The sequence below is a fragment of the Mobula hypostoma genome, chromosome 21 (assembly GCF_963921235.1).
Source record: "Mobula hypostoma chromosome 21, sMobHyp1.1, whole genome shotgun sequence".
NCBI lineage: Eukaryota > Metazoa > Chordata > Chondrichthyes > Myliobatiformes > Myliobatidae > Mobula > Mobula hypostoma.
The window spans coordinates 50,170,455-50,191,599 of record NC_086117.1 but is presented as its reverse complement, the minus strand read 5'-3'; the positions used below and the strand labels follow the sequence as shown (position 1 = coordinate 50,191,599).

Here is a 21,145-nt window from a genome sequence, read left to right as displayed (position 1 = left end):
GTCTTCTGTTGGTTTTTAAAAGCTTGAGTCTGTTAACACTACGATGGAAGTTGTCTTTGAGCCTGGTGGTACATGCTTTTAGTCTTTTGTATCTTCTGCCCAATGGGGAGAGGGCAGAAGAGAGAATGTCTGGGGTGGCTGGGATCTATAATTGTGCTGGCAGCTTTTCTGAGGCGTCAAGAAGCATAGACATTGAATCCGTGGAGATTGCTGTGACGTGCTGAGCTGTGTCCATAACCCTCTGCATAGGTAGGATATAGTCAGAATCTGTTTCCCATGGTACAAATGTCAAATAGAAGAGGATCTGCATTTAAGGCGATGGACAAAATTTAAAGGAGACATGCCGGGTGAGTTTTGTTGTACATAGAAATTGATAGCTACTCGAACAAGCTGTCAGGGCTAGTGGTGTAAGCAAATACAATGGTGTTTAAGAGGCCATTTAATAGAAACACCAGTATGCAGGGAATGGAGGAAGAGGCAGAAGAAATTTAGTTTGATTTGGTATAGTGTTCAATGTAAATATTGTGGGCTGAAGGATCTGTTCCTATTCTATATGCCAGCTCCCTGATCAACTTTGAATTTGGGTCAGGTAGGCTGTCTGCCGCCTCTCCTCTGTGGTGTTTGTGCTGTTTTAGACTCAAGACATGCCTTTTAGTCCGTGCTGACTGTTGAGTACAGATCAATTAACTATTAGCAGGTATCCCCTGCCATAGGATGAAGTTTCTTACTATCTATCCTTTTGATGCCTCTAATAAATCACCTCTCATTTTCCTATGTTCCAAGGGGAAAAAAAACCTAGTATGACCAACCTCTCCCTTTAGTCCTGGCAAAGTCCTCATAAATCTTTTCTGAACTGTTACCACTTCAGTCACATCTTTCCTATAAGAGGGTGACCGTGGTTGTACACAGAACTCCATGTGAGGCCTTACCAATGGCATCCCATTGCACCATAATTTCCCAACTCCTATACTCACCGTCATGACATGCTAAGTGCCTTTTTCACCAAAGTTCAAAGTAAATGTAAGTACATATGTCACCCATATACAACCCTGCAATTCATTTTCTTGCAGGCATACTCAATAAATCCACAGAACAGTATAACAGACCAATGGAAGACCACGCTAACTTGGGCATTCAACCAATGTGCAAAAGACGGCAAACTGAGCAAATACAAAGAGAAAGAAATAATAGTAAAAAATAAATAAGCAATAAGTACCTAGGACATGAGATGAAGAACTCTTTAAAGTAAATCCATAGGTTGTGGGGATATTTCAAAGATGGGGTGAATGAAGTTGTCTCCTTTGGTTCATGAGCCTGATGGTTGAGGGGTAAAAACTGTTACTGAACCTGGTGGTGTGGGTCCTGTGGGTCCTGAGGCTCCTGTACCTCCTTCCTGATGGTTGAGGGGTAAAAAGTGTTCCTGAACCTGGTGGTGTGGGTCCTGAGGCTCCTGTACCACCTTCCTGATGGCAGCAGTGGGAAGAGAGCATGTCCTGGGTGTTGGGTCTCTGATGATTTTATGATGCTTTCCTGCAGCAGCATTTTATGTAGGTGTGCTCAATGGTGGGGAAGGCTTTACCCGTGATTGACTGGGCTGTATCCACTACTTTTTTTTGAAGATTTTCTGTTGAAGGGCTTTGGTGTTTCAATACCAGGCTGTGGTGCAGCCAGACAATATACTCTCACTACACATCTCCACCTCTTATCCTCTGATGAAGACTGGCTCATGCACCTCTGTTTTCCTTCTCTTGAAGTCATTAATCAGCTCCTTGATCTTGCTGACATTGAGTAAGAGGTGGTTATGGCGAGATTTTCAATCTCGCTTCTATATGCAGATTCATCACCTTTCATTTGCCCTACAATAATGGTGTCGTCAGCAAACTTAAGTATGGCTTTGGAGCTGTGTTTAGCCACACAGTAAAGCAAGTAGATTCATCGGTGGTATCATTTCAGAGGACCTGTCCATGTAAGTGCAATTACGATAAAAGCACGGCAGTGCCTCTACTTCCCTATAATTTAGTGATGCACTTGTGCTGATGAAGATCATAGAAGAGATGTTGCCAATACGAACTGACTGGGGTCTGCAAACCCCCCCCCCACGCGTACCTGTGATGCCACTTTAAACAAATTAAGAGTTTGTACTCCTAAGTCCCTCTGTTCCATTACACTTCATAGGAGTCTACCATTCATGGGACCAATCCTTCCACACTAGCCTCTTATGTGGGACCCTGTCAAAGGCCTTAATAAAGTCCAAGTAAACAACATCCTTCCTATCCCATCTACTTTTTGGTTACTTCTTCAAAACACTTTTTCAAAAGTATGACTTCCTGCACACAAAGCCACACTGTTTTTTAATCAGACTCTGCCTTTCAAGTGCTGGTAGACCCTGTCCTTTAGAATTCCCTCCAGTCTTGCTCATGGAGTGTTTGTTTGCAAGAAGGCCTGGAAAAGGATGCAGTTGTCTTCACTGAGGTTCATCCCATTGTAATTGCTGTCTGTAGACTTTGAAAGAGAAGGCTGTTCACATGGAGAGTACTGAGATGAACACTTGACTGTGGCAGAAGGGTTATGAAAGACTCAGTTTGGCCTTTCTGAAACAGCTTCTTGCATTACAAGGAGATTTCCTTATCAAGATATTGTAGACTGGGATTTTCCAAGGTGTATACTTGCACTGTTGAGGGATGCACTGAAACTTGGTTCAAACAATGCAAAAGCTTTATGGGGAAAGGTCATGACTTTCATTGAAGGACATTGAGAGGCTAGGCTTTGTGTAAAACAAAACTTATTGATGGAATGTTGCTGCAAGTTAAATATTATGAGGAAATATAATGTACTGGAGACAGTAAATAATGAATAATGTCGTGCTTTGTAATATTGCTGGTTTAGTGAATATCTCATTCTGTATTACAACATGTTATTCTTCATGAAGTACTTAGTTGGTTGTAAGGTATTTTATAACATCCTGAGTCTGTGAAATCTTTTAAGTAACTTTTGGGCAACTATCTGCATATTTTATTTGAAAACATACCTGCACATTTCAAAATGTTTGGTTGCTTGCAGTTAATATTCAAAAACCTGCAGGCAAATGTTTTCTTAGGGTGTGTAACTTGATAAGATCTAAAATGTTAAATTTAGTTTCTATTTTTCTTCCTAAGCTGCGTATACCTTGGCTCCAGATAAGTAACTTGTTCCAGACTTCTACAGTATTGTTACAAACTGTGGAGTGACGGCCTGAGATATTGTTTGTGTTTGTCTCCTATCGTCTTGTAATAGTGGTGAAAATTGATAATACGGTTGTGTAGCTGTGCACTCTGTGTGGGGTGAAGAGTTTATGGCCTTGAAATAGTTGCACAATGCCATAGCTGTCCAATTTGGGGCTGGATTAGAAACTAGAATTTTGATTCAGATCTGGTATACCTTGTAAAAAAAATAGCAATTTGAAAACAAGGGAGTTCATGACAAAACTTTACAATAATGACATATTCCATGAGTAATACCTGTTATCGTATGCATGTACACGTACAGTCCTATTTTTTTCAAGACTGCTTGAGGAAGTAAAATGGGGACATTGTTTCAGAGAAGTTGTTAAGTTATTGCAATGCTAATTGTACATGGAGGCAGTCTGCCAATATACAAGCAACAACACTTCTCCCACTTGACCCACGACCGACCTTAGCAGCTTTAATTATAAGCTAACATAACTTATTCAAAGATTTTACCAAGATGTTGTGTGTTACTGTAGAAATGTAATACTGTGTGCATGTTGGTTCTTCATTAATGAGAATGGTTCTTTATTAATGAGAATTGTACCAATGTACTATTCACAGTGCACCTGTAACTTAAGAAAAACTAAGCAAGCCCTTAAATATTAGCTAACTGTTCAAGTGCACAACTGAATAGTGGTATGGGTACAAGGGAAGAATATATGTAAAATGGTAAAGTAAGAGCTTATTTCAGAAACTTGTCTTATTGAGTTGCTTGTGTTACGAGAATACACATAAAATTAAGATGTTTGCTGGCCTGGGCTAGCATCAGTGGCATCAGCAGTTGGTCTGCCACCTGCCCTCAGGGGAAGGAGAAATAAGGAACAATGGAGCAGCGTCTGGAGATGTGTAATGAAGGGACGTGGGAGAGAGAGAGCTGTCTGGAGCGGCTCCCCCCTTTGAACCCTGAACTGTTTGAAGTGATGGACAGGCGATACCCCAGCAGGGGGATAAAAAGGGACAGGTCCGCTAAGACAGGACACACATGCCACCCGAGGTAACGAGACCCTGGAAGCGGTGCGCCTCTCACGAGTGGGTGAGAAGTACTAGACAACGACCAGGGTGGAAAGGTACGATCAGCGGGATCCCGGTGTGTGTCCGCCCTTGCCTGGGTGCCGGGTTCACTGCAGAGGATCGACCGCATCTGGAGGAGGGGTCACAGTCGGTGACCTCAGGTGACATCACCAAGGACCCGCCCAAAAGCTGTTTGTGAGCCATCTCGCTGGTCTGTGAGTGAAGCAGTGTTCTGAATGATCAGTTGTTCCTGTTCTCTCGGTCTCTTCCCCCACGTTGTCCATCGCCATGGCAACGATTACTGCGAACTGAACTTTGAGTCATTTTGAAATTTGGTCATTTACCCCTAGACAATGATAGAGCTTGATTGATGCTGTTATCTTAATTCTGTGCACATGTGTGTTTATCATCACTGAACTGTTGCATTTATTATCCTTTCGATTACTGTGTTGCTTGTTTCTTTAATAAAACTTTCTTAGTTCTAGTACTCCAGACTCCAACTGAGTGATCCATTTCTGCTGGTTTGGCAACCCAGTTACGGGGTACGTAACATAAGTGGGGTTCTCGTCCGCGATTTTGAACGCTAAATTTGGGACGGAGTAAATTGATTGGGTTAAAATTCCCGAAAGAAAGAAAAGACAAACAGCAGAAATGGGGGTTGAGGAATTTATAAAGGCGCCGACCTTGGAGGCATTAGAGGATGCCAGGAAATCGGAATTGATAGCTGTGGCCAAACGGGTGAATCTTGCTAAGGTGAAGTCGACAATGAGGAGAGAGGAGATACACAGAGCTATTGTAGAGCACTATGTATCTAAAGGTGTGTTTCCCCAAGGTGAGCTGGGGGAGGTGTCTATTGAAAAACCTGCTGGAGATGCGGTACAGGTACAGCTTGAAAAATTGAGACTCGAGCACGAGTTCCGGGTACGGCAGTTAGAACACGAAGAGAAGCAGTTAGAAAGGCAGGAGAGAGAGTTAGAAAGGCGGGAGAAAGAGATGGAAAGGAAAGAGAGAGAGAGACAGTTGGAGAGAGAGGAGAAACAGAGGGAAAGGGAATTCGAGTTGGAAAAGTTAAGGATAAGGGCCGAGCAGGGGCTCGTGCCGAACCAAAGTGGAGGGTTCCGGGCGACCCAGGAGGTTAGGCTGGTTCCCCCTTTTGACGATACCGACGTGGATCGCTACTTTCTCCACTTCGAAAAAGTGGCTATAAGTCAGGACTGGCCAAGGGATAAGTGGGTTGTTTTACTTCGGAGTGTACTGAAAGGGAAGGCCCAAGAAGCTTACTCAGCTTTGTCCGCGGAAGATGCCCAGAGGTATGAGGTGGTGAAAGAGGCCATCCTCAGGATTTATGAGTTGGTCCCGGAGGCATACCGGCAGAGGTTCCGGAATGCGAGGAAGCGGTGGGACCGCACGTATTTGGAGTTTGCTCGTGAGATGCAAACATATTGTGAGCGTTGGTGCGCCTCGAAAGGGGTAGAGGGGGATTATGACAGACTGCTGCAGCTGATTCTGATTGAGCAGTTTAAAGGTTGTGTCCCTGAGGGTATGAGACCCTACCTCGATGAGAAAGAGGCAGCCACGTTAGCCGCAACTGCTAAGTTAGCGGATGAGTATGCGTTGACGCATAAAATGAAGGTTGCCCCGAGTAAAGGCTACCAGAAGGGTAGTCAGGACGGCGGGGAGAGTCCGCCGGAAAAGTCAGAAAGTAAGCCGGGGACTAGTGGAAAGGATAAGGTAGACTGGGAGCAGTCTGGTAGGAAGTCTCCTGGGGTCGTCTGTTATAATTGTGGGAAAGTCGGACACTTTGCGTCCAGGTGCTTTGCCCCAAGGAAGGAGACGGGGAAAGGAAAAGCGGAAATTTTGAATGGCTGTATTGAGCTGTTAAGCGAACCGCTAGGGAAGGACAGGTCTGAAAAAGTCCAGGAAGGGCGCGAGAGGTTTATCTTGGCCGGATTGGTGTCAGTGAAGGAGGGGTTAAAACCAGTTCCAGTGCGGATCTGGAGAGACACGGGAGCGTGTCAGTCACTAATACTGAAGAGTGTATTAGAGTTTAGCTCAGAGACCCGGACTGGGGAGGTCAAGGTCAAAGGTGTTGGGGAAGGGACAGAGTCAGTCCCTTTGCACCAGATACACTTACAGAGCAACCTGGTCTCTGGAGTAGTCACGATCGGGGTGAGGTCCGAATTACCGATGAAAGACGTGGAAGTCTTGCTCGGTAATGACATCGCCGGAGGAATCGTGTTCCCAGTCGGGAGATTGACAGGTCAGCCTGCCAGCATTGAGGCCCCGCCCGCGATAGTGAATTTAGCTGAAACATTTTTGCCAACCTTGTACGAGAAGGGGGTAGAAAATGAAAAGAAAGAGGGTAGTGAGACAAGTGGTAGTGAGGGAGCTGGGACGGACGTAGCAGTAGCCGGGAAAGAATTTGTGCAGACGCAGGAGCGAGACGAGGGGCTGATGGTTTTTGCAGAGACAGCTCTCTCTGACACAGCCTTGACAAGGGAACTAGTAGGCTATTGTGCGGATGAGGAAGTGCTAAGGAAGAAAGGGAAATCAAGTACAGTACCCGCAGATGAGGAATGGGGGGTGGTGCAAAAGAGTTATGGGGATGAGGTTTTTAACATGGCCCACGAGGTACCCCCCGGTGGACATCTTGCGGTGCTGGAGGAAACAGTTGGTGGAATCATGAAAGAGATTTACCGGCTGCCCAGGGGGAAAAATGTTATTGATCATGACCGACGCGAACTGAGACGGTCACCGGCTTTTGATATGCTAACAAACCTGGTCGGTGTTAGCGTGGAAATCAATGAAGCTAGGGGCCCCCTGCTAAGAGGAAAAAACCATTTTGAAAAGATTAGGATGGGATCGGTCAGATGGGAGAAGGCTATTGTTTTGGCCAGGTCTACTGATAAGGTCTCTCCCTTAATCCCCGAAGGAGTAATTAAACGACTCGCACCCATGTGTTTGATTGTCCCGAGGAAATGCAAAGAACTGGGACGTTGGGTGATTGTGGTTACAATAGGGCAGCCAAGTAAACAACACCCATATTTTTTGAGTAATTCAGTGACTAAAGGGCTGATGAACACAGAGGTGTGTATTGGCAATTTAATACGGCTGTCTGAAGCCAGTTTGATAGTGAACCTTGAAAAAAATGAATTCGGCCACACGAGGGTCACTTACCTGGGAATTGTGGTGACACAGGGGCAGCTGGCAGTGATGCAAGCTACAGTGCAGGCTATCGCTGACCTCCCAACCCCGACAGACAAGAGGGCCCTCAGAAGGCTCTTGGAGATGGTGGGGTACTGCAGGAAGTTTTGCAATAACTCTGCGGTCAATACCCGTCCCCCTCCTACTAAGCCCTTGCGAGAGAAAATTGAGTCGGAATGGGACGACCCTTGTTATTGTGGTCCGGGACAAAACCAAATGAGAGGTTACATTGGTCGCAATTCATCAGTGTTTTTGGCCACTATGAAGTTTGCTGAGTTGGAGCCTGGTCTAAGGGATTATTAATAACACGTGTAAAAGGAACAGAAAATGTGATGACTGTCTGTCAAGGTGTTGACAGCTTCAAATTCTCTGTATTAGCCAAATAACTGATAAAGATGCATATTTGTGTGTGTATCCAATAATGTAGTCATGTTTGTAATTTTTACCTCCCGGTAAAAATCCTTAAAAGGGGGGAAGTGTTACGAGAATACACATAAAATTAAGATGTTTGCTGGCCTGGGCTAGCATCAGTGGCATCAGCAGTTGGTCTGCCACCTGCCCTCAGGGGAAGGAGAGATAAGGAACAATGGAGCAGCGTCTGGAGATGTGTAATGAAGGGACGTGGGAGAGAGAGAGCTGTCTGGAGCGGCTCCCCCCTTTGAACCCTGAACTGTTTGAAGTGATGGACAGGCGATGCCCCAGCAGGGGGATAAAAAGGGACAGGTCCGCTAAGACAGGACACACACGCCACCCGAGGTAACGAGACCCTGGAAGCGGTGCGCCTCTCACGAGTGGGTGAGAAGTACCAGACAACGACCAGGGTGGAAAGGTACGATCAGCGGGAACCCGGTGTGTGTCCGCCCTTGCCTGGGTGCCGGGTTCACTGCAGAGGATCGACCGCATCTGGAGGAGGGGTCACAGTCGGTGACCTCAGGTGACATCACCAAGGACCCGCCCAAAAGCTGTTTGTGAGCCATCTCGCTGGTCTGTGAGTGAAGCAGTGTTCTGAATGATCAGTTGTTCCTGTTCTCTCTGTCTCTTCCCCCACGTTGTCCATCGCCATGGCAACGATTACTGCGAACTGAACTTTGAGTCATTTTGAAATTTGGTCATTTACCCCTAGACAATGATAGAGCTTGATTGATGCTGTTATCTTAATTCTGTGCACATGTGTGTTTATCATCACTGAACTGTTGCATTTATTATCCTTTCGATTACTGTGTTGCTTGTTTCTTTAATAAAACTTTCTTAGTTCTAGTACTCCAGACTCCAACTGAGTGATCCATTTCTGCTGGTTTGGCAACCCAGTTACGGGGTACGTAACACTTGATATATGTGCAACACACACACACACACACAATGCTGGAGGAACTCAGCAGGCCAGACAGCATCTATGGGGGGGGGGAGAAAAGTACAGACAAGTTTTTGACCCGAAACGTCGACAGTACTTTTTTGCGTAGATGCTGCCTGGTCTGCTGAATTCCTCCAACATTTTGAGTGTGTCACTCGGATTTCCAGCAGCTGCAGATTTTCCCTTGTTCTTGATATGTTTTGGATCTACCTGTCTCTATCGCTGTACACCTGCTATCTTTCCTCTTCCCTCTCAGATTTAATGTAGGGTCTCGATTTAATGTAGGGTCTCAACTCAATGTTGACTTGCACTTTTTTGCCACCATAGATGCTGTTTAGCTCGCTAAATTCTTTCAGTGCTCACTAGTTAGTTTTATATTGCAAAATATTTTTGAAAACTAGAAATAAAGCACAATCTCTGTTGCTGATGAGTTTTTACTCAGATTACTTGTGACAAGTGGGAGCTATTCTTTTAATGTCAGTGTAATTATGCAACTTAAAGCATGAGCTTCATTTCTTTGCTAACACCCAGGTTTGAGTTTAATTTAAAATAAAGAAGAGAAGGAACTGTGAGAAAATTGTATCGAATGTCCAAGAACATTTGGCACAGGTGTAATACAAAGTGGAAGGGGCCACTGCAGTTTTCTGGTATTTATTAAATCCTACTTTGCCAGCTGGCGTACGGTATAAATATAGCTGAGTGTTTTTGGCCCAGCCTTGTAATCTTTACAGAAAACTAAGCGTAACCAATGACTTAATTGTGTGCACAATGCCTGCTCATGCTAATTCCCAAGTTTAATAATAAACTAGGCTTCTAACTTTTTCTTTGCTTGTTTCCATTTTCCTTTCTGGTAGCTCTGAAAGTAAACTGCATTGGATCCTGTGGGGTTGCCAACAAAGCAAATGATACAACATGGCAGGTGGAGGAGCAGTACTTCAGCAGCACACTCAGTGTTGCTGAAAAAGGTGAGTTGATTTGAAATGCTTGAGTCAATAGTTTATTTGACTTTGGTACTTTACATTGTGATGTTGCTCACGAATGGTTTTGTTTCAGAGATTCAAAGTTCAAAGTGCAATTATTATCGAAGTATGTCTAGTTTATGCAACCTTGAGATTCGTCTCCTAACAGACAGTCACAAAACGAAGACAGCAAAGGAACCTATTTTAAAAGAGACGCCGTCGAACACCCAATGTGCAGACAGGAAGAGAATGCAAATAATAAATGCAAGCAAATGGTGTTCTGAGCTAAAATCCGCAAAAAAAAGGTTTGAGACCCATAGTTGTGTGCAGAGCCGAGTAAACAATGTGAAGCAGCAAGCTGAATCGGCCCATCCCTCACTTTGGTCCCCAACACCCTGACCTCTTCAATTTGGCATCGAACATCGGGTTCTGTTGTTTCCCACTCTGGGCGCTGGACCCCGCTGCCTCGATTCAGAATGTACCCGACCTTTTCAATTCACTCGGTGCTTAAATTGATCGAACCTTGGGCCTTCCTAGCTCTTGGTGCCTCGCTTCATCAAATTGCCTCCAAGTCCAAGGGGACTTGTTTGCAATGATCATTTACCAGAGAAAGAGTGATTCACAAAGTATTTATTGTTTGTTTCATTAGCCACCAGCCATAAGTTGCTGAGATTCACCAGCGCCATCTATTCTTAGTATTTTTCAGATGTATTTTGATACCAATTTAAACAAGATAAATAAAACAAAACAGTAAAATTAAAATGTTTTTCAGTTGCGAATGCCAAATTTTTCTTAGAGCAAGTAATTTAACATCTGTCTTAAGAGATAAGCAATCTGATTGGATGCAAAACTGAAGAATAACACTTGAAGATGAAGGCAAGACCATTTGAAAAATGTAAGCTGAACCTTGCTGGCTATTGTCATTTGTTCTGTAGGTAATCAGTCATATTCTGATGCAATACCATATGTGCAATGGAGGAAGGAAACCTATGTCTCCAAGAAATGATTCAGCCCTATTTTTCCTATTTATGCATAAGTAATATACACTAAAGTTACTGTACAGTTAAAATGTCAGATCTACAATAGTTTGTCACATGGTTGTCAGCCTGCTACACTAACAATTTGCTTGACTTGAATAGTTTTGGTAGTTTCTGTTGTTCTGCTTGACTCTGATTATTTCGGTTTAAATTTCCAAGACACGATGAGCACCATTATAGGTGCTTAACCAGTCGATGGCATTAATGGTAGTATTCATAGTCACTAGCTTCTGGTGAACTCCCTGCCATTGAGAGGATACAACGGTGATTCATCGGTTCTTGGTGTATAATTGGGTTGTGAAAATATACTGCCTTTTACTGGAATCCAGGAAATCCTGTTAAACTTGTTTTTTAAAGTTAGTTACTGAAAGTTGTGCATTCTGAAATGTTAAGATAACGAAACCAAAATCATTTTTGGAATGACAAAATTGCATACACCTCGAAAACTTGTTTTTTCTAAAAGCTATGTATTATTTGAAAATGGTAACATACTACATTTCCTTAGAGCCTTATAGTAGTAACCGTTCTTTGTTTTGCATATTTGTATTCGTAATACCATTTGATCACATGGTTTAGCGAGCAAGTGCGAGCTCGAATAATATTGAAGCATAAAAACAATGAACTCCCTGGTTCACTTTTTAATCTGTGATTGGAATACCCAAACAAGATCCCAATTCTTTAACTGAGAAACGTGTTTTCCATTATGATTACTGAGGGTGTTTAGAATTGTATATGTGAATAGTATTTGAAGACGCCATTGTAGTTATAATAAAGCAAGAATTTAGTAACCCACTATTACTTATAACCTCCTAGACCATATTCTTGCAGTGTCTTCAACAGCATTCCAGTGAATAATGCTTTATGGGGAAGGGATGAACAGAGTCCCGACCTTCAAATGAGGATTATGTAAAGGACACAATGTTTGAAATGAGAAGCTAGGAACATCTTTTAGGAACTTGTAAATATCATTGGGAAGCTTAAGAATAGCACTATTAATGTAAATGAAAGAATATATGCAGATTCCCCCCCATCCCTTCCCACCGATCTCCCTCCCGGCACTTATCATTGTAAGCGGAACAAGTGCTACACATGCCCTTACACTTCCTCCCTTACCACCATTCTGGACCCCAGACAGTCCTTCCAGGTGAGGCGACACTTCACCTGTGAGTCGACTGGTGTGATATACTGCGTCTGGTGCTCCCGGTGTGGCCTTCTATATATCGGTGAGACCTGACACAGACTGGGAGACCGTTTCGCTGAACACCTACGCTCTGTCCGCCAGAGAAAGCAGGATCTCCCAGTGGCCACCCATTTTAATTCCATGTCCCATTCCCATTCTGATATGTCAATCCATGGCCTCCTCTACTGTCAAGATGAAGCTACACTTAGGTTGGAGGAACAACACCTTATATTCTGTCTGGGTCGCCTCCAACCTGATGGCATGAACATTGATTTCTCTAACTTCTGTTAACGTCCCTCCTCCCCTTCTTACCCCATCCCGTATTTATTTTTATTCCCCCACATTTTTTCCTCTCTCTCTGTCCCTCTCACAATCATTCCTTGCCTGCTCTCCATCTTCCTCTGGGCTCCCCTCCCCCTTTCTTTTTCCGTTGACCTCCTGTCCCATGATCCTCCCCCTTCTCCAACTCTGTATCCCTTTTGCCAATCAACTTTCCAGCTTTTAGCTTCTTCCTGCCCCCTCCTGTCTTCTCCTATCATTTCAGATCTCCCCCTCCCACTTTCAAATCTCTTACTATCTCTTCTTTCAGTAGTCCTGATGAAGGGTCTCGGCCTGAAACGTCGACTGTACTGCTTCCTATAGATGCTGCCTGGCCTGCTGCATTCCAGCAACATTTTGTGTGTGTTGCTTGAATTTCCAGCATCTGCAGATTTTCTCATGTATGCCGATTTATTGTTTTTTAGTTAGATATAATAATTAAGATCTAGCATTTCATGCACTGTGCAATTTAGATCCATAATCCTAGGTTTGGGTTGAATTCCTTGAAGAGTTTTTATCATGAATATTGCTTAAAATGTTAGCACTCTGATAATGAGGTACCCCACATAAGTTGTAGCATTAATTGACAGTAACAGGTATGATTAATTTAGCTTAACAGGAAACATCTCATTAAAGTATGTTTCCAATTGCTCTTCTTCGGACTACGTTAATTTCTAACCAATTGCCAAGGTATTCAAACTAGTGCATTGTTTTGTGAAGATGAGTCACTCTTCGGGTGAACTATTCCCAAGCAGGTATACTGTCCCTGAGCAATTAAAAATAAATTATTTTTTTTTTAATTGCAGGTGTTGGAAAACTCTAGGTCAGGCAGTATCTTTGAAAGTAGAAGTAAAATTAAAAGCAATCTTGTTAAATCTTGTTAAAGGTGAAAGAATAAGGAATAAGTCATGAACTTAATTTTGATTTGTTTTCAAATGGACAATATTTTGTATAGGTTGAGGTTGATAGCCTTTTTAAAGTTTAATCGTTGAATTAAATGTCTACAATTAAAATACCGTTTCCAGGCAACTTTGGACTTTGAGAAGAGTATTTTTAAATATATGAAGGAAATGTGGATAAGGTTATTTTCCCCATTTCTGTGAATAATGATTAATTAAGATAAACAATGAATGCTACCTATTAATGATTACCTATAATCTCTTCCAAATCTGGAAATTCCTCTTGTAGGATTTATTTTCAATATAGGAATGTTTGAACTGATGCCATTCTTTTGCTTTCATATCTCATTTCTGCTCAGGATTAAGTTTTAGAATTGGTGTTTTTGCAAAAATAGATTATGAAAATGGATTTTCTATTTTTTTTAAATTTGTTCATATTTTTTCATCCAGGCTTTGCTGGTGAGTCCAGCATTTGTTCTTGAAATGTTGATTACTGGGCCACTTGAGGGTTACTGATAAGGGTGGTATAGTGGCATTCACACCAGACTTTGAAGTGAGTGTTCCCAGGTTCAAATCCAGCCGGCTCTTGCACACTTTCCATCCATGCTGGGTTGAGCGTCGAGCTAGCTACTCGGCCTTGTAAGAAAACAGACAAATGCTAAAGAGGCAGCAGGGTTGCCTCTGATGCACCACAAGGTGAGGAGGGGAGCTCAACAATCACGTATTGAAGAACGAACCGTATTAGGAGGACTAGAGTCACATAAGCAAGACCATAAGGATGGTACACTTCCACCTCTGAAGGATGTTGTGTATTTAATATTTAAGCCATATTTGAGTAAGGTTGTAAATATATTGATTGAGCATTATTTATGTAATTCATTATGGTTTTATGTTGAAAAGATGTTCATTGCATACATCATGATACTACCATGTGATATGTGCATGCCTCGCTTAAAGTAAAAAAAAACAAGCTAGACTAGCCTTTTTGGCTTTGTTTTCCTTGGAATTAGTTCTATACTTTTGAGTTACAAACCTTAACAATGATGATGAGATTTTTTAGATGAGCCCAAGATGACTAGGTATCAGTTGAAGCATTGCAAGATATTTGACTTCTTAAAAAGTGCAGCGAGGAACAGCCGAGTAAAAAAAATCGTATGTGTTCTTTGGAAGGGGAGAAGACATTCAAGTTTTTTAAAAAAGCAGAAAAAAGGATTTGCAGCTTTATAAACAGTGAATACTGAGTAATCATTTAAAAAAAGAGCAGTAATGGCTGGCTACATTAGAAAGATAGACGAGTTCAGTTGCTCAATAGACGAGCACTGTGCTTACACCAGAGGTGAATTACAAATCAGTTAAATTTCATTTGTTTCAGTCATTCCACAAAACAGCATTTCAAAGATTTCAAAGATCAATTGAAGCCTGCAGAAAAAGATAACAGTGAAAAATGCAACCACCTTTAAACCCACGTTGGGCTTGTCTGTGGTAAAATCAAGGAGGGCCAACATTGTGGGGCATGATTGGCTGAGACATCTACAACTTGATTGGAGATCCATCCACTATTTGCATGCCTCATCCCTTGCAATAGAGTCAACTGAAAGTGAATTAAGGTACTGGATGGTGCCCAGTTAAACCCGTGTGACCAATTAACCTACAAATCTGAATGTCTTTGGAATGTGGGAGGAAACCAGATCACTTGGAAGAAACACACAATTGTGGGGAGAACATACAAACTCCTTACAGACAGCAATGGGATTTGAAGCTTCCCATTCAGATTAAATGAGCTGTTTGTCACTTACACCAGGGTGGAATGAAATTCCTTTTTGGCATGGAGCTCATGGGGTAAACATGGCAAAAATAAACACAACGAGCAACAGCAAATCGGAGATGGGAAGCCTGAGAAGACGTAGCTCACTCTGGTTCGTGGATTGAGTAGAAAAATCAGTGACTTGGGATTGATTGGCAAGGACAAATTAAAGTAAGACGGGTGCAAGCAGAGCGGCCAGTCTTGGAGTGGAGAGAGTTAGAGTGGGGTTTTGGAGGCTTTAGCTCTTCAAGGCTTCAGTGTGGGGAGGCTTGAGCGGGCGAAGGAATAAAAGCTGTAGGTAGTTATTTTTTCTCCCCCACAGTTCATTGTTCTTCCTTCTTTGTTTGCTCAGTTAGAACAGTAGAGATGCTAGGCATCTGAGTCTGACTCTGACTCAGAAGGGAAGGTGGGGAGAGAAGAGGTGAACTGTGGTGATAGGTGATTTGTTAGTTAGGACAGCGGACAGGAGGTTCTGTGGGCAAGAACAAGACTCCTAGATGATTTGTGGCCTCCTGGGTGCCAGGGTCCGGGATATCTCGGATTGAGACTGCAGTATTCTTAAGTAGGAAGGTGAACAGCTAGAGATCGTGGTCCATGTAGGTACCATTGACATGGGTAGGAAGTGTGACGAGGTTCTGCAAAGTGAGTTCAGGGAGTTAGGTGCTAAGTTAAAGGACAGGATCTCCAGGGTTGTGATCTCAGGATTGCTACCCATGCCACGTGCTAGTGAGGTTAGAAATAGGAAGATTATACAGTTTAACACATGGCTAAGGAGTTGCTGTAGGAGGGAGAGTATCGGATATTTGGATCATTGCACTCTTACAACGGAAGTGGGACCTGTACAGAAGAGACAGTTTGAACCTGAACTGGAAGGGGACTAATATGCTAGCAGGAAGTTTTGATAGTGCTGAATGGGGAGGGGGTGTGGGGTTAAACTAGAGTTCTAGAGGGATGCGAACCAGAGTGCCAGAACGGATAAGGAAGAGGTTTGGAAACAGTTAAGACCTTGGATGGAGTCAGGAATCAAATGGTTGAGCATGGTGCCACTAATGTCCTGAGTATCGTAGGAAAGACAGATAAGAGGATATGGATTAACTTGGAATTATGATAGTGTAGCCATTGGTGAGATTTGGTTGCAGGAAGGGCAGGACCGGCAGCTCAGTATTCTGGGGTTTCACTATTTTCGATGCAACAGGGCAGAAGGAATGGCGTTACTGGTCAGAGAAAAAGGACAGACTGGTGAACTTGTCTACTGAGGCATTATGGGTGGAACTGAAGATTAAGAAAGGCATGACCACAGAACAGGGGCTATATTATAGGCCATGCAATGGTCCACTGGATTTAGACGGACAAATTAGTAGAGAGATTGCTGGCTGTTGCAAGAAACAAGATTGTTATAGCAGGTGATTTTAACTTTCCATATATTTACTAGGACTTCCACACTGTAAGAGGAGTAGATGGGATAGAGTTTGTCAAAAGTGTTCATGAAAGCTTCCTTAATCTGTACATAGAATTCCCAACGAGAGAGTGTGCAATACTTGATCTCCTATTTGGGAATGAGACAGGGCAGATGACAGAAATTAGTGCAGGGGAACACTTTACATCGAGTGATCGTAATGCTATTAGTTTCAGGGTAATTATGGAAAAAGATAGGTTTTGTCTGCGGGTTCAGATTCTAAATTGGAGAAAGGCCAATTTTGATACTATCAGAAAAATGGATCTGGCAAGTGTGGATTGGGACGGGCTGTTTTTTGACAAAGGTGTAGGTAGGAAGAAATAGCAGGTATAGGCAGGTAAGAACAAGTGAGGTGCTATGGAGTATAAGAAATGCAATAGGACATTCAAGAAAGAAATCAGGAGGGCTAAAAGGTGAAGGAGAATCCTAAGGGATTCTGCAGATATGTTAAGAGCAAAAGGATTGCAATAGTCAAAATTGTTCATCTGGAATATCAGAATGGTAATCTGTGCCAAAAGAGATGGGCAAGATCTTGAATGGGTTTTTTTTTTGCATCTGTATTTTGGCAGGAGATGGACACAGACTATATAAAAGTAGGCAAAGTATATAGTGAGGCAAAGCAGCAGTGAGGTCATGGAACTTGTACAGATTTCAGAGGAGTTGGAGTTTGCTGTCTTGAGGCAAAATAGGGTGGATGAATCCCAGGGCTTGACAAGGTGTTCCCTTGGGCTCTGTGGGAGGAAAGTGCAGAAATTGCAAGGGATATTTAAATCATCCTTAGTGACAGATGAGGTACTGGAGAACTGGAGGATAGCTAATGTTTCTCTGTTTAAGAAAGGCTCTAAGAATAAACCAGAAACTATCGGCCATTGGGAAGCTATTGGAAGCTATTCTGTGAGTATTTGGATAGACCTGGACTGATTAGGAATAGTCAGCATGACTTTCTGCATGATGGGTTGTTTCTAACCAATCCCAACACTATATTCCATCTGCTACTACTTTGTCCATTCTCCTAATCTAATTCTTTCTGCTTTTGCAACACTACCTGCCCCTCCACCTATCTTCATATTGTCTGCAAGCTTGGCCACAAAGCCATCAATTCCGTCAACCAGATCATTGACATATAATCTAAAAAGAAGCGGTCCCAACACAGACTCCTGCAGAACACCAGCAGTCGCTGGCAGCCACTGGCAGCCAACCAGGAAAGGATCCCTTCATTCTCATTCTTTGCTTCCTGCCAAAGAGCCAATGCTCTTTTCGTACTAGTATCTGTCCTATAATAGGCCTTCTGAAAATGCAAGTATATAACGTACACCGATTCTCCTTCGTCTATCCTGGTTCTTATTTCCTCAAAGAATTCCAACAGGTTTGAAGGATTTGTCAGGCAAGATTTCCCATTAAGGGAAGCAATGCTGACTTTGGCCTACTTTATCACTTGCCTCCCCAAGTATCCTGAAACCTCATGCTTCATATTCGACTCTAATGTCTTCCCAACCAGTGAGTTCAAACTAATTGGCCTATAATTTCCTTTCTTATAACTCTCTCCCTTCTTGAAGACTGGAGTGACATTAGTAATTTTCCTGTCCTCCTGGAGCCATGTCTGAATCTAGTGATTCTTGGAAAATTTCTAATGCTTACACAATCTCTTCAGCTACCCCTTTCAGAACCCTGAGGCGTAGTCCGTCTTGTCCAGGTGACTTATCAGACCTTTCAGCTTCCCAAGCATCTTCACCATAGTAATAGCAACTATACTCACTTCTGCCCCCTGACACTCTTGAATTTCCAGCATACTTCTACTTTCTTCCACAGTGAAGACTAATGCGCGATACTTATTCAGTTCATCCACCATTTCTTGTCTCCCCCCCCCCCCCATTACTACATTCCGGCATCATTTTCCAGTGGTCCGATACCTACTCTTGCCTCTCTTTTACTCTATATATCTGAAAAAACCTTTGCTATCCTCATTGATATTATTGGCTAGCTTGCCTTCTGTTACTTTTAAACAGTTCCTATTACTCTAACTTCCCACTAACTTTTGCTCCCTTAAATGCCCTGTCTTGTTTTTAAGTTGGTTTTGACGTCCCTCGACAGCCATCCTCCTAGCGGACTCAACCACAAGCTGCTCCATAAAAACATCTGTTTTGGGATCAAATTCTCTCTTGGGATCCAAAATCAGAACCAATCTGATTTTCCCAATCTACTTGCATATTGGATCACCCCCCCCCCCCAAACCCCATGACTATCGTAACATTGCCATTTTGACATTCGCTTTCTTCCCCCCTTGTAACTCGTAGCCCACATCCTGGCTACTGATAGAGTCCTGTGAAAAGCTCCCAGTGGGGTCTTTTTACTTTTGCAGTTCTGTAACTATCCACAACTATTCTAAATCTTCTGATCTTGTGCCACCTGTTTCTATGGATTTGATTTCATTTTTTAACCAACAGAGCCAGAGCACTTCCTCTGCCTACCCGTCTGTCCTTTCGATACAATGTGTATCCTTTGATGTTAAGCTCCCAACTATAATTGTATTTCAGCTGTGACTCAGTGATGCCCACCATGTCATACCTGCCAATCTCTAACTGCACTACAAATTCATCTACCTTATTCGGTATATTGCATGCATTCAAATATAACGCCTTCAGTCCTGCATTCGTCATCCTTTCAATGTTGTCCCCGTTTTACTGCAACTCATTCCACTGACTGCAGTTTTGCCCTAACATCTGCCAGTCCTTCCTGATGGTCTTGTTACACAGTGCCTCTGTTTGTATACCAGCTGCCCCATACTCAGCCCTATCACTCTGGTTTCCATCCCCCTGCCAAATTAGCTTAAACTCTCCCTAACAATTCTCAGCAAACATGCCTACAAGGATATTGGTCCCCCTCAGTTTCAGGTGTAAACAATCCCTTTTGTACAGCTCATACCTTTGGCAGAAGCGATCCCAGTGATCCATAAATCTAAAGTTCTGTCCCCTGAACCAGTTCCTCACCATGCATACATCTGCCAAATCATCCTATTCTTGCCTTCAGTGGCACAGGCAGCATTCCAGAGATTACTACACTAGAGGTTCTGCTTTTCAGCTTTGTATCTTGCTCCCTAAGTTCTTTTTTCAGGACCTCCTCCTTTTTCCTGAATATGTCATTGATGCCAATATGTACCAGGACTCTTGGCTGTTCACTCTCCCCCTTTAGACTGTGGTGGAATCGATCTCAGATCCATGATCCTGGCACCTGGAAGGCAACATAACATTGGTATGTCTCTATATTGTCAACAGAATCTCCTATCTACTCTAACTATGGAATCCCTTGTCTCATCCTTATCTCTGCTTCAGTTCTCTTCTCCGCCTTCCCTTTGCCAAACTAGTGCCAGCGACCAAGACACGGTGGCCTCCCCCTGGTAGGTTGTTTCTTCCCCCTTCCAACAGTATCCAAAGTTATATACTTATTATTGAGGGGAACATCCACAGGGGTACTCTGCACTATCTGCCTATTTCCTTTCCCTCTCCTGACAGTCACCTAGGTACCTTCCTCCTGAAACTTAGAAGTGACTACCTCCCTGTAGCTCCAATCCATCACCTTGGTTTCCTGTGTGAACCAAAGGTCATTGACCTGCACTCCTGTTCTTTAACATGGTATCTCAGGAGCTGCAGCTTGGTGCACCTGGTATAAATGCTGTTATCTGGATGGCTGGAGTTCTCCCAGAACTCCCACAACTCGCTCAAAAAACACAACACAGCCCCTGGAGTCACTCTTACTGCTCTAACTATGTACTAACAGACAAAGAATGAAAAAGAAGAACTTTACCAGATTTATACCTTGCCCAAGCATGTTCTTGCTAAAGCCTGATGAACCGAAGTCTCTCCATTCTAAAACTGGTCCACTCACAATAGCCTCTCCCCTTGTCCCTACCTTGTTTTTACTTGCACTTGCCAATGAATCGTTCTTTAATTTGGTTGCCAGAAAATGCCAAAAGGCCACAGATGCTCCTTTTTAAATCTCATTCACAGAACTGTGAGTTGTCTCCTCTTTTGCTCCCAATTGGGCCACTGGAAAAATGGCAAAAGCCTGTAAATGCTCCTTTTTAGAATCTCGCTCAGACCTGTGAGTTGTCTCCTCTCTCGCTCCAAATTTGATTAGGCTGCTGAGAAAATGGTCTAGATTAACTGGGAAAGTGGTAAAGGAGTGGCAGATTGGACTCGTGCTAAGTGATGTTTCGGAAATTAAATCAGGGCAATACATACGCATTGAATTTCAGTGTTCTGTGGGGATTTATAACAGAAAGTGGCAACACAGGTAGAAAGGATGTTGAAGGTGTATGACAAACTTGTTTTTATTGGTCAAGATTCAAGGTGGTTTAATATCATTTCCAGTACACAATTGTAAGGAGAATGAAATAATTGTTGCTTCGGATCCGATGCAGCCCAAAAAAAACCACTAAAGATAAAGAACACAATTTTTTAAAAAAATGCAATAAATATAAATACATAAGATAGCTTGTATACTTTTATTGTATGTCCCTAAGGTGATGCTAGGCTGTATATAAAGTCACTGATGTGAAATAGAAAAGTAGCGGTGGAGTTAATAGGTGGAGATGTTGATCAATCTTACTGCTTGGGGAAAGTAACTATTTTTGGTCTGGTAGCCTTGGTGTTGAATAGTATGT

At 42.9% G+C, this 21,145-nt stretch overlaps 1 protein-coding gene across 1 annotated transcript in view; it reads left to right on the top strand.

Annotated features, from left to right (window-relative positions):
• arrdc1b (arrestin domain containing 1b) overlaps positions 1-21,145 on the top strand; it is an 81,128-nt gene that overhangs the window by 20,784 nt on the left and 39,199 nt on the right. Inside the window, exon 2 of the mRNA XM_063073970.1 lies at positions 9,687-9,797. Coding sequence (XP_062930040.1) covers positions 9,687-9,797 — 111 coding nt within the window. The remainder of the gene's footprint in view (positions 1-9,686; positions 9,798-21,145) is intronic.